We start from the raw sequence: 12,090 nt of genomic DNA, 5'->3' as shown, positions 1-12,090 counted from the left end.
CAAGCCCGTCCTCTCTCGTGCTGTTCACTTCCTCCCCGTGCATTCACAGTTCTACCCTCTTTTTCCAAGTCTTGCTCAGAATATAATGGAGTGTCAAGCAGAAAAATGTCCCAACTACTTTTAGCCGGTCTCCGACTTAAAGACCTCAGGGGCACAAAGATAATACACTAATTGTCAAAGTCCGGAGAGCAATTGACTAAGTATGTGTGCATGTGTATGAGTGTGTATGCGTCCAGGCTCTTTTATATAACTGCGTGTGAGCACACAGTACAATTGTTAAGAGCCCTCTGAAAACCCCTCATCTCCGTCACTCCGACGTCCTCCCACTTGTTCTCTCCCTCCACATAGTGTTTGAGGATGTGTGCATGGGAGAAGGTCAGGGTATTCAAATCAGCATTTTCCGTCCTCAGAGGGACCTTAAACTTTACATTCGGTTTTAATTGACGCATGGGGGGGTGCTGGTCCTCAAAACGAATGAGGATGGAGGAGGAAGTGCTGAGAGAAGGAGTGTCATCTGTCTTCCACCAGGTGCCCTGTGATCAATCAAGTAAGTGAGGGAGTGAAGACGCACTTGCCTCACATCCATTTAGGATTTCGTTTTTAAAGTTGGTACCAATTATTGATTACTCTGTCTGTGGTTCATGTTACGTTCCACGCCTACTTTTATCATTTTCTTTTCTTATTATAAATAAATGAGGCATTTCATTCTGATGGTGGTAAAGCTGCAGTATTTAAAACCTGCCACTAAAATCCCATTCTCCGTATAATGGCACAGCTGATGTTTTTGGAATTCACCGTGAAGGATTTCGTTTCCCTGCCAGCCGTCACAGCGACGCGAAGCAACTCAAGTAAAGGCAGTTAATGTGTGTGTGACAGAGCCGGGCTTCTTACCCCGTGTGGGTGTCCGTCTGAGGCGGTGACCACCAGGGTGTAATAATCCAAAGTCTCCCTGTCCAGAGGCTTGTCCAGAAACAAATACCCTGAACTGTAGGGAGCAAAACACAGCCTTGTTAAGCCTTGAGGCAAGAGCCACAAACTAGAAAGATGAAAACAGAAATACGTAAAGAAAGACCAATGCAGAAGATGCTGTAACACAGTGCAGTAGAAAGTGCTGTTTTATCAGGTAAAGTTCAAAATATCTAGTGTCGAGTGTTTGTATATTATCAGACTGACGACAGACTGAATATGACACAAATATCAAAAATACACAAATGAGAGCAAAGGGATGTGAAGCCTGATTTAGTGTAAGAGCAAACGCCTTAATGTGATGAAAGCTTGTTAACAGCTTCACTGACTCAAACCGGCTGAAATCTTTGATGTTGGACTTGATTGATTGCAATTCTTGACTTATTTAAGTAAAGATTCACAGTATGTGACGACTGAAGTGTTTTAATTGAATTTTTTTCTCAAGGACTAGAAACTGTCTGAGATTTGTGTGTGCTAGTGTTCAGAGGAACGATGTGAAGCTACTGACCTGAATATCTGTATATACTGTACTATATTCAATTATAAAGCATATAACTTGTGAAGCAGGCTTTGATTCAGGTGACTCCGTTCCTTACAGTAGTTTTACCTTGTTACTAAGAAATTAAACTGCCGAAGGACTTTATTATAAAGGGGTTAATTCAAATACGCTAATAAACCCCATTAAAGCTGGTTTTACTATTTCTGTGTTCGACCGTTTTGAGCATTAGCGTGTGAAGAGTATTTAAATGAGCCTGACAAAAATAAACACAAAAGAGAATGATTTCATCTGTTTGAAATGTTGCACATACCACAACATGCAGCTGAAAGCATTTGGCATTTAAAGATCTGACAGGCTATTAAGTATTCCTAGAAAACAGATTTTGAAGCTCTTCACTTAATTTTAGTCTTTGCTTTTAAGACTCATTTGCTGTGTCTGGTCCTTCGTTTTACCTCGTTCAGTGTTTCTACCCTGCACCCTCATCCCTCTCTCTGGCTTCTCCATCCTTATAATCCTGCCCCCCTCCCATGGAGTGTTTTCATCACACTTTCCTTTCTCTCCCGCCCGAGATACTGCATTTCTAAAAATGCATCAGAAATGCATTTTCAGAAATGCAATTTTAATGAGCAATAAATGAATAAATATAACAAAAACCCTCAGAGTCTGTGCGTGAGTGTGTTTATGTGAAGACCTCAGCACAGCTCAGGTCCTAATGATATTATTTAGGCTGCCCACACACACACACACACACACACACACACACACACACACACACACACACACACACACACACACACACACACACACACACACACACACACACACACACACACACAGAGCTGTGTGTTTTGTCACTGTGTTTTTTGTGCGTAGACTCACTCTTGCTCCAGTGAAAAGTGTTCAAAGGGGTCTCCACTCTGGATTTTGTAAACAATAGGGTCTCTCTCCCGATCCACAGCCTGAAGGAGTAAACACACACACACACGTACGCACACACACGCACACACACACACGCACACACACACACACACACACACACACACACACACACACACACACACACACACACACACACACACACACACACACACACACACACACACACACACACACACACACACACACACACACCTCAGCAAGCAGTAACCTTTGACACCAAACATGGCGGCCACACACAGAGGTGTCTCTTAAACAGACTTAACTTGAGCGTCCTGCACAGTGAACTTGCATGACATGTTTTAACTCAATCCACAAGCGATTACCTACAGTAGTTGATTATTTCCCAGCGGTCTAATGTGCCTGTGCGTCACTCGCTGGGGGTAAATGGACAAGCTTTGCAAACAGAGAGGAGGTAAAGGAGCACCTGCAGATTAAGAAGCGCTGCTCCAGTCCTCATGGCCTCGCTGATCTCTAGGCTGAACTGTTGCCGAGGGAAGCGCGGGGGGCTCTGGTTGTTTGGGGGCAAGACTTCGATATAGACCGTAGTAATGGATGACCTAGAGAGACGCGGAGACGGTGACAGGACAGAAGAGAATGGGGTCAGACAATTAGGAGTCAGTCAAAAAGGAGCGGTGAGGGCAGCACGCGGGGGGAGACGTTGTTTAAACTCAGAGCTTGGACTTCATGCTGTTAAACTAATCGATCGCTCGAAGCCAACAACAGACAGGCGCGTTGTGCTGCTAGTTCAGTCCGTGCACGGCCGGAGTTGAATTATATGAGAGAACCCAATTTCTTGGGTCAATATTTTCTTTTTATGAAACATAAATAAATATCAAATTAAAGCAATCCAGCACCTTCCAGATGTTTGGAAAACACCAGATTAATATTGAAATATATAACATTAAATTGTTTGAATGTGAGAACAGAATTTGTGTGTAGTTGTGGAGTTGTTCGACATTGCTGGTCGTTAGTAACACTTCATAATTAATAGGATGTATAAATCTGAAACAGTACCGTTTCCCAGCAAGTCTGACACAAACGCTATCAGTTTTTAGTCAACCTGATTTTCAGGGTAAGGAACCGCGGGGATTTAGTTGGCAGGAGCGCCGAGTTCCAGCAGGGAGGGATTTACCTCCCTCAAACTGGATCACTGACTGAAGGAGCCAAAGAACCTCGGGTCTAAACAATAGCCCACAAAATCCGTTTACGTTCATAACAATAAATAAATGAGGAGATAAAGACTGGGAAACGTTGAACCAGCACCGGGACGGAGATCCAGCATTTTGCTAAAACGGTCTATGGATGAAAACGACTGAAGGACGCTTCAGCTGTAGCGTCTGCTTTTTCTGTTTTAGAGTGAAATTTGATTTACCCAATATATTCAATACACACCTGCACTTACTACAAGTAGAGACCTATGTTTTGTGGCTTAAAATCAATTTGAAGTCGGTGACAGAAGTGACCGTTTGCACCTCTATTTTACTGCAAATGAGCTCATTATCTCTATCTAGCTATTTATCTCCCACGTCGCCTAATCGCATCTCTTCGCTGTGGTGGTGCCCTCGTTTCTCCCTCACCCTCCAGCCGCACGAAGGCAGAAATGACACCCAGAGCACAAAGCTGTTTGCGTTTGGTGCGTCAAACTAGGCCACGCAAAAGTACGAGGAAGCAAAAACCCGACGTGGACGTCCAACGCTCACACACGGGTGCAGCCCCAGAACATGCAGCCGTAGGACCCGCGACTCTGACATCAGGTCCTGACCCGCTGCCTCAAACATAAAGCAGCCCAGAAATAGCTATTGATTTGTTATGCGTTGTATGTTTTCAGCTGAGGTAAACAGGGGGTCTGGGGAAATTTGGGAGCAATCCGAGAGCCAATTACTGGAACCACCTCAATCTTCAGTAGTTCACATTGTGTATTGATTTGGCAGCTACATACCTGGAGCCAAATGCGAGAGAAAATAATTCCACATCTTAATAATAAATATTTCAGGACAGAGCAATGTCCAACTAAAATATAACTTAGTGAACAGATATAATTAGTCATGATAACAATATGTCCCTGTTGTCCTTTATGCAAGGACACTGCAGAATTAATGCATCTCTCTCTTTCTGTCTCTCTCTGTCTCTCTCTCTCGCTCTCACTCACTCACTTAATTTAACCTACTGGCAGACTTAAGACCAAGGAAGGAGCAGCTGCTTTGCTTTATTAGAGAAGAACATATTTGGGGGATGAGTTAGAGTGATGCCTTACTACTGATTTATCCCATGAAGGACAAGTGGAGAAAAAACAAATGCCAGGTTATCAGGAAAGCCCTTATCCACTCAGCCAGAGTCTACTACGTTTCCCTGTGGCATTTATTCTAGATGCCATGTGGCTCTGCACTTGCTCAAATTGTCATTTCAATGCATACGGTATAATTTTCCTCCCTTTTTCAACAACAGGTGAAGTAGAGAGACATCGGCTCATTACAATTCCTCCTACTTTACTTCCTCCAGCGTCTGCTCTTATTCCCAGCTGCTCGTTCTTCTCTTTTTGATTCCTGCCATTCTCCAATAGGAAACGACACATTGTGATGCGTATTTCTAAAAATGAAACACCTCACCTCAAAATTGGTGAATGGGTGAGCAAAGGCAGAGAGAGAGAGAGAGAGCGCGAGAGAGAGAGAAAGAAAGAGAGGCACAGGGAAACAAACTGGAGTGACTGAATGGGAAATCTTATGAAACCAGTACCTTCTGTGAGACACTGGCCCATTGTCCACGGCCTCTACAGTCAATGCGTAGCTTTGGCCCACAATCAGCTCAACACCTGGAGCCACAGTAACGATCCCAGTGCTGTGAAAACAGTTAACACAGTGTTACAGGTTGCAGCCCACACTAATAGTTTATTAGCTGGGTTTTTAGTCTCCCGCCTTTTGCTGCTGCTCTCATTTCGGCTACTGAGCGTTTTGAACTGAGAATTAGTTTAAGGAGCCATTTGGCATTTTGGCAAATATGCTTATTTGCTTTCCTGCCAAACGCTGGTCTCCGAGCTGCGGCAGGCAGTCTCAAGGTCGCGACAAGACAAGAGGAGACTGCCCCAGGCCAAGTAATGAGTACACGCTCACACACTGCCACACTACAGTACAGGCTGAGGAGAAAACAGCAGCGGCTTCAGTCCACAGCCAGCGCGTCAGTGCAGTAACTGTTCACGACACAGTATTGATTCCACAGTAGAACATCTGTACTGAGCACAGATATTATTATCTCCTGATTCCTAAAATTAAACATTTCAGAGCATAATTACCTGTTTTCAATAAGGAAATGTCCATGGGCACCAGCTAAGATTCGATAAGTGACCTGGCCGTTCGGTCCTGCATCAGAATCGACCGCTGACAACTAAGAAAAAAGGACAAACACAAATATGTCTCTGTGAAATCACCTAAATCATGATAAAAAACTGGGCTTTAAGCGCGGTTCAGTAAGGAAGCATCGATCGCAGCGCGTAACTGCTTCAAAATGCCGCGGCTACTAGTAAATATTTGAAGAACGGTGCTATTTTTAAGGCGTGCGACTGTGCACGTACCTGTATCACCGTCTCTCCAGGCGCCGCGTCGGTGAAGAGGTCGACGTTGTAGGACACGTTGTCGAACGTGGGCGCGTTGTCGTTGGCGTCTAGGACCGTTATTGTCACAGGGACCGGGCTGCTCAGCTGGACGCCGTCCGATGCTACAAGCTGCAGGGACACAGAGCACAGCGTCTTTATTGTGCGGGGAGTGTTTCCTTTTATAAGCATCGCTCCGGCCCTTTAGCTGCATGTTATTACTTCAGCTCAACACAATCAGACTAATATCAGAATAGAACCGCTACCGGCTTCACAGTGGGAGGCGCAGGTTGTTTGCTCAACAAAAGGTCAGAGGAGCAGAACAAAAATAAATGATCAAAATATGATCAGTGCTTGGATAATTGGAATCAATCATCTGAGAGCAGGTACATGAGGAGGGCACGTTAAAAAGCTTAGCTTCACATTAATGAGTCATGTTTCAGTTTCTCCATTTTATGTTCCAGCTAATAAGTTAGAAAATGAATGCGTTGGTGTCTAAAAACGAGTCAGACGTGATTTAATGCTGCGTGTTAGTAAACAAATACAACAGCAGTAACTTATTGTACTATATAGATGATTTCACATGTTGATCCTGCTTCACTCCACGTTTCCATGAAGAAGTTTAACCAGGCCAGAATGTTTATTTCTGCGTGTGCGTCACAGCCTTTAACCTCCATGCACACACAGGCATACGTTAACTGTACACGAGGCCGATAACAGCCGCTGTATGAACCGTGGCTGCTGTTCATCACATGAGGAGGCACAGAGCGACACAAAGACGCTGTGTGTGTGTGTGTGTGTGTGTGTGTGTGTGTGTGTGTGTGTGTGTGTGTGTGTGTGTGTGTGTGTGTGTGTGTGTGTGTGTGTGTGTGTGTGTGTGTGTGTGTGTGTGTGTGTGTGTGTGTGTGTGTGCGCTTGGCAACGGGCAGCCTCCCTGTGCCCTACCAGTACGGAAGGAGCCAAATTAGATTTCACAGAAATAAGATTGAGAAGAAGAAAGAAAAAAAAGAGAAAATTGAGAGGGAGACCAGCGACCAGAGAACGGAAGGGAAACGACGTCGTGAACCACAATCTTGTTTCTGCTTTTCCTGAAGTGAGTAATGAAAAAGCCGAGTACTGTCTGAATGCTGAATCATTCATAAAAGCCCAGACCGTCACAATCACTTAATGACGTACAGGAGTTATGATATCAAATTGAATTCATCACTTGAATCTAAAAGATACAGACATTTAATGCACATACAGTAGTTCCAGGGTCACGTCTGCTCTTCTTTCTCACCTCTTCCACCCTGTGCATTATTTCTTCTCACATTTTCTCACTGCTTTAAAATGGGTAAATTGACCTTCAATCATTACAGCCTCCAGGGAGCTACAGGTGCGTACTGTACATTCATGCCCATCCACCTCCGTTTCCTCTCGTCTTCTTCTCTTTATGCCTGTTCACTCGTCTACTCCTGTTACACTGACCTTTTCTCCAGATACTGTAGTCTTTCTGCTTGCAGCGCTACTAGGCTTTTGTCAGGTGCCTCAGATATGAAGGGTGTTATTGGAAAGGCATTCAGACACTTGCATCACTTTGTCTCGCTCTCTCAGACTCTCCCGCATTCATTCTGTAAATAATTCACAAAAAAACGCCAAGATCCTAGAATACCGTAAATGTATATGAGCCCTGGGTCTCCCTGTCCACGGGCTGCACCAGGCGGAGGTATCGTCTGATCCCGCTAGCGCTCACGCTGAACACATCAGAATAGCTGTCCAAGGAGAACTGCAGCAGAGGATCCTTGGTCTGCAGAAAAGAGAAAACAGATGTCTATAAGGAGAGAGCAGGCTTCCTGTTTCTAAACACTAAATCACCCAGGGACGGTGCCGTCACTGGCAAATTTACATCCACGAGCTGCCGAGTATAAACACTGCCATGTAATGATCGTTGCCGAGCATCTCTATTGATTCAATTAAAGTAACTGGAGAGTGGCTGCTTGATGACTACGCATCCGTCGAAGCAAGTAGCAAAAACGCTCATTTTGAAGCACAGAGATGATTGAATTTGCCCGTGTTTCTTTGCACTGTATGCACTGGACAGGAATAAAAACAAGCCTCAGCCGAGTCCTTTCTACCCACACAGTCACCTCCTGTGTGCACGGTGTGTGAGGCAAGCATGCGTGTGTGTGTGTGCGATAATGCTGGGTCAGCAGGGTGGTGGAGACTAATAATTTTGTTGATGTAGCCAGTTTGGATATTGAGTCATAAATAAACACACACACACACACACACACACACACACACACACACACACACACACACACACACACACACACACACACACACACACACACACACACACACACACACACACACACACGCACGCACGCACGCACGCACGCACGGATCGACACATAAAGGCAGTTGGAGCCAATCATTGTTGCTACTTGATGCTTGAGGAAAGACCAGGGTTAGTAATGTTTAAACAACTCAATGTACATCAGTCGTCACAAACACACACAAACGATATGAAGAACACTAACAAAACACACACATTATCCCCACTAAGCCTATCCCCCGCTGTGGGGATATTTTAGAAAGCAATGAACTAAAGCTTGTTTTTGTCAAAATGCCTATGCTACATCTTAAACAAGCTAAGCTGCTGGGAATGCACTAGTGATAACAATGCAGTACTGTAAATTCTTACATTATCGCAGAGAGGCAATTTAAGGGGGAAATGGTTTTACGATTCAGATTCTCAGAGAGTAGATAGGGCACTGCACACACTGCAAGCACGGCACAAAGACACCGAGTGGAGGCAGGAGGAGGAAAGAAAGTGACAGTTCAGTCAGCCAACCAGGTGTTGGGTGAGCACGATGCTCGCTTTGTTCACACACTACAGTAGGAAGGTTCTACAATGCTTTCAACCACATCTGGACATGACCAGTCTGACACTCACACAAAAAGACAAAGTCATGAAAATGGGACAGTTGAAGCTTCAGAGAATTCAGAAAAAAAAGCTGGTACCTACAGCAGTCATACTGGCGTTTACCTATAATGGAGACGTGACATAAAGCGTGCTTCTGGTCATGTTTCTGTGAACCATGAAGACTATGAATTGCTCATAATGCCTTAAATCAGTCCCAGCCCGTCTGTTCTTACCTCCTCCACATCGTTATCCAGGGCTATGATGGCCAGTGGCGCAGACAAGCTGGTGTTGGTCGCTATGGTGGCTCCCACTGATGATGCCTCGCTTATGTAGCCATGGTAACTGGTCTCCAGGAAGTACGGTGCCTGGTTGTTTTTATCTAGAACTTCAACCTGTAGGTTTGCAAAAGCCGGTAGGGGGTGACCATTGTCCTGCTCAGCCTAAAGGTGAGAGATAAAATGACTGTTCATTTATTTATGATAACAGAGAATATAGTTGACGGCTGACAGATGCGGGCAGATGATGAGCGAGAAGCTAAATGGGACGCTAACCCTACGCTGCTTATGAACAGTTTATAACCTGACTGTTTTACCGATGGAAGTCGGTCCGGTGCCGAGCATTCTGGGTTTCCCTCCTTGAAAACTCTGTTCTTACCTTGATAACTAGATCGAATCTGCGGTACAGCTCCCTGTCGATGGGCTTCAGGAGCAGGAGCTCCGCTGTGGTTCTGTTCAAGCCGAAATATTCTGCATAGGATTCTGGTTTTCCTGAGAGAGAGAGAGAAAGAGAGAAACGGTAAAGACAGCGCGAAAACAAACATGTTCTGTGGACAGTGTGTGAGATGGAGAGTGAACGAGGGAAGGACAATGGAAATTGGTACATTTGTCTGGTGTGTGTCTGGAGGGAGTATAAAAGAGAGAGTCATGGCTAATGTGCACAAACACACAAACACATAAAAACACACACGCTGCATTGCTCAGTGGGGAAATAAAGTTCTGTAGAAGAGCAGCAACACAGGTACAGTACATATTTCTCAAAAATGCTTGTGTGTGTGTGTGTGAGTGTAAGTGTGTCCTACAGCTTTATGGTCAGCACTGCTTTGATTGGCTGCCTAATGATGGATGTCGGTGGAACCATTTTCCCCTTTAGGTCGTAGCCAGGCTGATTTTTTTAATCATGCATGCATTTCTCTGGCTTCAAGAACTGGCTGCTACAGCACACGTATGTATTTGGGTGCATCTCTGCACGCTGCCCAAGAAAACTGTAAAGGAAGAGCAAACACAGACATCTCAAGACACAACAAGGTTCCATTCCGGTGCCGCTTGAAGGCAGAAGCAAACCAGACGAGCAAAACACAAGAATACAGGGATTGTAAATCCCAGACCCCCTGTACAATACAGAACCAGTACCTGCAGATCCTTCCACACACACACACACACACACACACACACACACACACACACACACGCACACACACGCACACACACGCACACACACCCACACACACGCACACACACGCACACACACGCACACACACACACTGGAAAAAAGTGGAAAAAGAAGCAGGGACCACTTCACAGCGAGACACGCTGACCTGTAAGATTAGGATACAGAAGTGTTGCACCACGCGTTGCTTTCTAAATTAAAGTGGGCTCCATGGAAGAAGACCCAAAAAAACCCCACCCCATTGGAAAGAGAGGAATAAATAAAGTGAAACTTCAAGTACTTCAAGCTGTAGAAAACCACAATGCTTCTGGGAGAACATCCTTTGGGCAGCTGAGCTTTCAGATAAGCCTCGTCGTCTCTGTGTTCACAGAAAACACACCGTCCCGACTGTGAGACATGAATGGGGTTGGGGGGCTGCTTCGCATCGCCCGACGCTGGCCGACTGAACAGTGTGAGGAGTGCAGTGTAATCAGCAGATTATCAAGGCATTTGGGAGCTAAACATACTGGCCGGTGTCAGAGAGCTGCCTCTCCGTCGCAGCTCAGGGCCCCTCTAAAGGGATAAAGATCCAAAACACACACTGCGGAAAGACCCAAACACTTCTATCCAGGGCTGTCTGTGTCTCAGATTCCTAGAATGAAACAATACGATCTCAGCATTCTTTTTGTGGGATGCATGATTAACCCCACAGCGTGCTACTGTAATTCATTCGCTTGTCTTTGAGCTCAAGGAGCTTCTCTAAAACTCACTGTGCAGCATTTTGATGTTGGACAACTGAGCACCATGACACACAGCGATGTGCAGCTGGAGGCAGGTATTAGTGTCGCTGAGCACATTTATATCAATCCAGCTCGAGCCCATGCTTTATTCTCCACCTCGTGCTATCACATGTGACATAATACCATGAAATGCATCTCACGCTCAGAACTGCTTCTCTCAAACTCACAAGGTGACAAACAGGACTGATGAGCTTAGCTTAGCTTAGCTTAGCGTTCTAATGACATTAACGCCCACAGGCAGGTCAAATGCTACAAATGTGAAGTCCTGCTGCCTCCAGACGGCTGCAGGGCCCTCGGCACCAAAACACAGCGCGAAGAGAAATGAAAGAGAGACTTTCAAGGTCAGGAAAGTGTCCAACCTGCTGTCAGAGCGCTGCTCGCTCTGGTCGCTGCACCCAAAGACTTCCTCCAGTGTCCATCAACCGCTACGTTCATTTATTCCTCACGGAGTCATACAGTGTGGCTGTGGCAGAGCTTTGTCGGACTGTCTCATACAGTAATAATACAGATTCCCTACTCCGATTGCTTCTATGGGGGAAATATAAAGGCAGTGCCGATTCATTCCAGTAAACTATGCCCCCGTTTTCAGTGGCTCTTGGTTTTTTCCAAATAGTAATCGAGATGACTTGCAGCAGTGGTCGCCTGTTAGAAAACACTTCCCACTTAAAGGAACCTAATGAAGCAGGACCGAGCAAACGATTCAAGCCTTAATAGAACTTCTTATCCGATGCCTCCGAAGCAGCTGTGAGAAGCCCATTAGCACGTCCTTTACCGGGAGCTGGGGCATGTCTCCAGCCTCATGGATGAGTATATGTACAGTAGCACGGCAGCAGCGCATACATGATCATAGGTTCACGTACCGATGAGGATGGAGTAGAGAATCCCTGGTCTGTCTGACGGGGGCTGGATGTTTCTGTCCTGATCCACAGCTTGGATGGGCGGGGTCACATTCAGGGGATTGGCCTTGTCC

The 12,090-nt window shown here is 45.5% G+C and overlaps 1 protein-coding gene across 9 annotated transcripts in view; it reads right to left on the bottom strand.

The window, feature by feature from the left end:
• LOC114846475 (protocadherin-15-like) overlaps window positions 1–12,090 on the bottom strand; it is a 75,615-nt gene that overhangs the window by 34,147 nt on the left and 29,378 nt on the right. For 8 of the 9 annotated variants that reach the window (XM_041068652.2, XM_041068650.2, XM_041068651.2 and 5 more), the window contains 10 exons: window positions 11,981–12,089; window positions 9,550–9,662; window positions 9,129–9,335; window positions 7,639–7,773; window positions 5,970–6,119; window positions 5,691–5,782; window positions 5,138–5,239; window positions 2,829–2,961; window positions 2,345–2,424; window positions 892–985 (listed from right to left, as the gene is read on the bottom strand). In XM_041068652.2, coding sequence (XP_040924586.1) covers window positions 892–985; window positions 2,345–2,424; window positions 2,829–2,961; window positions 5,138–5,239; window positions 5,691–5,782; window positions 5,970–6,119; window positions 7,639–7,773; window positions 9,129–9,335; window positions 9,550–9,662; window positions 11,981–12,089 — 1,215 coding nt within the window. The remainder of the gene's footprint in view (window positions 1–891; window positions 986–2,344; window positions 2,425–2,828; window positions 2,962–5,137; window positions 5,240–5,690; window positions 5,783–5,969; window positions 6,120–7,638; window positions 7,774–9,128; window positions 9,336–9,549; window positions 9,663–11,980; window position 12,090) is intronic. The other variant, XM_041068653.2, reaches the window with a different exon arrangement.

Source organism: Betta splendens, chromosome 19 (genome assembly GCF_900634795.4).
Source record: "Betta splendens chromosome 19, fBetSpl5.4, whole genome shotgun sequence".
In the NCBI taxonomy this organism is placed as follows: Eukaryota; Metazoa; Chordata; class Actinopteri; order Anabantiformes; family Osphronemidae; genus Betta; species Betta splendens.
Note: the sequence above shows the minus strand (reverse complement) of the source record. Positions and strands in the feature narration are given on the sequence as shown.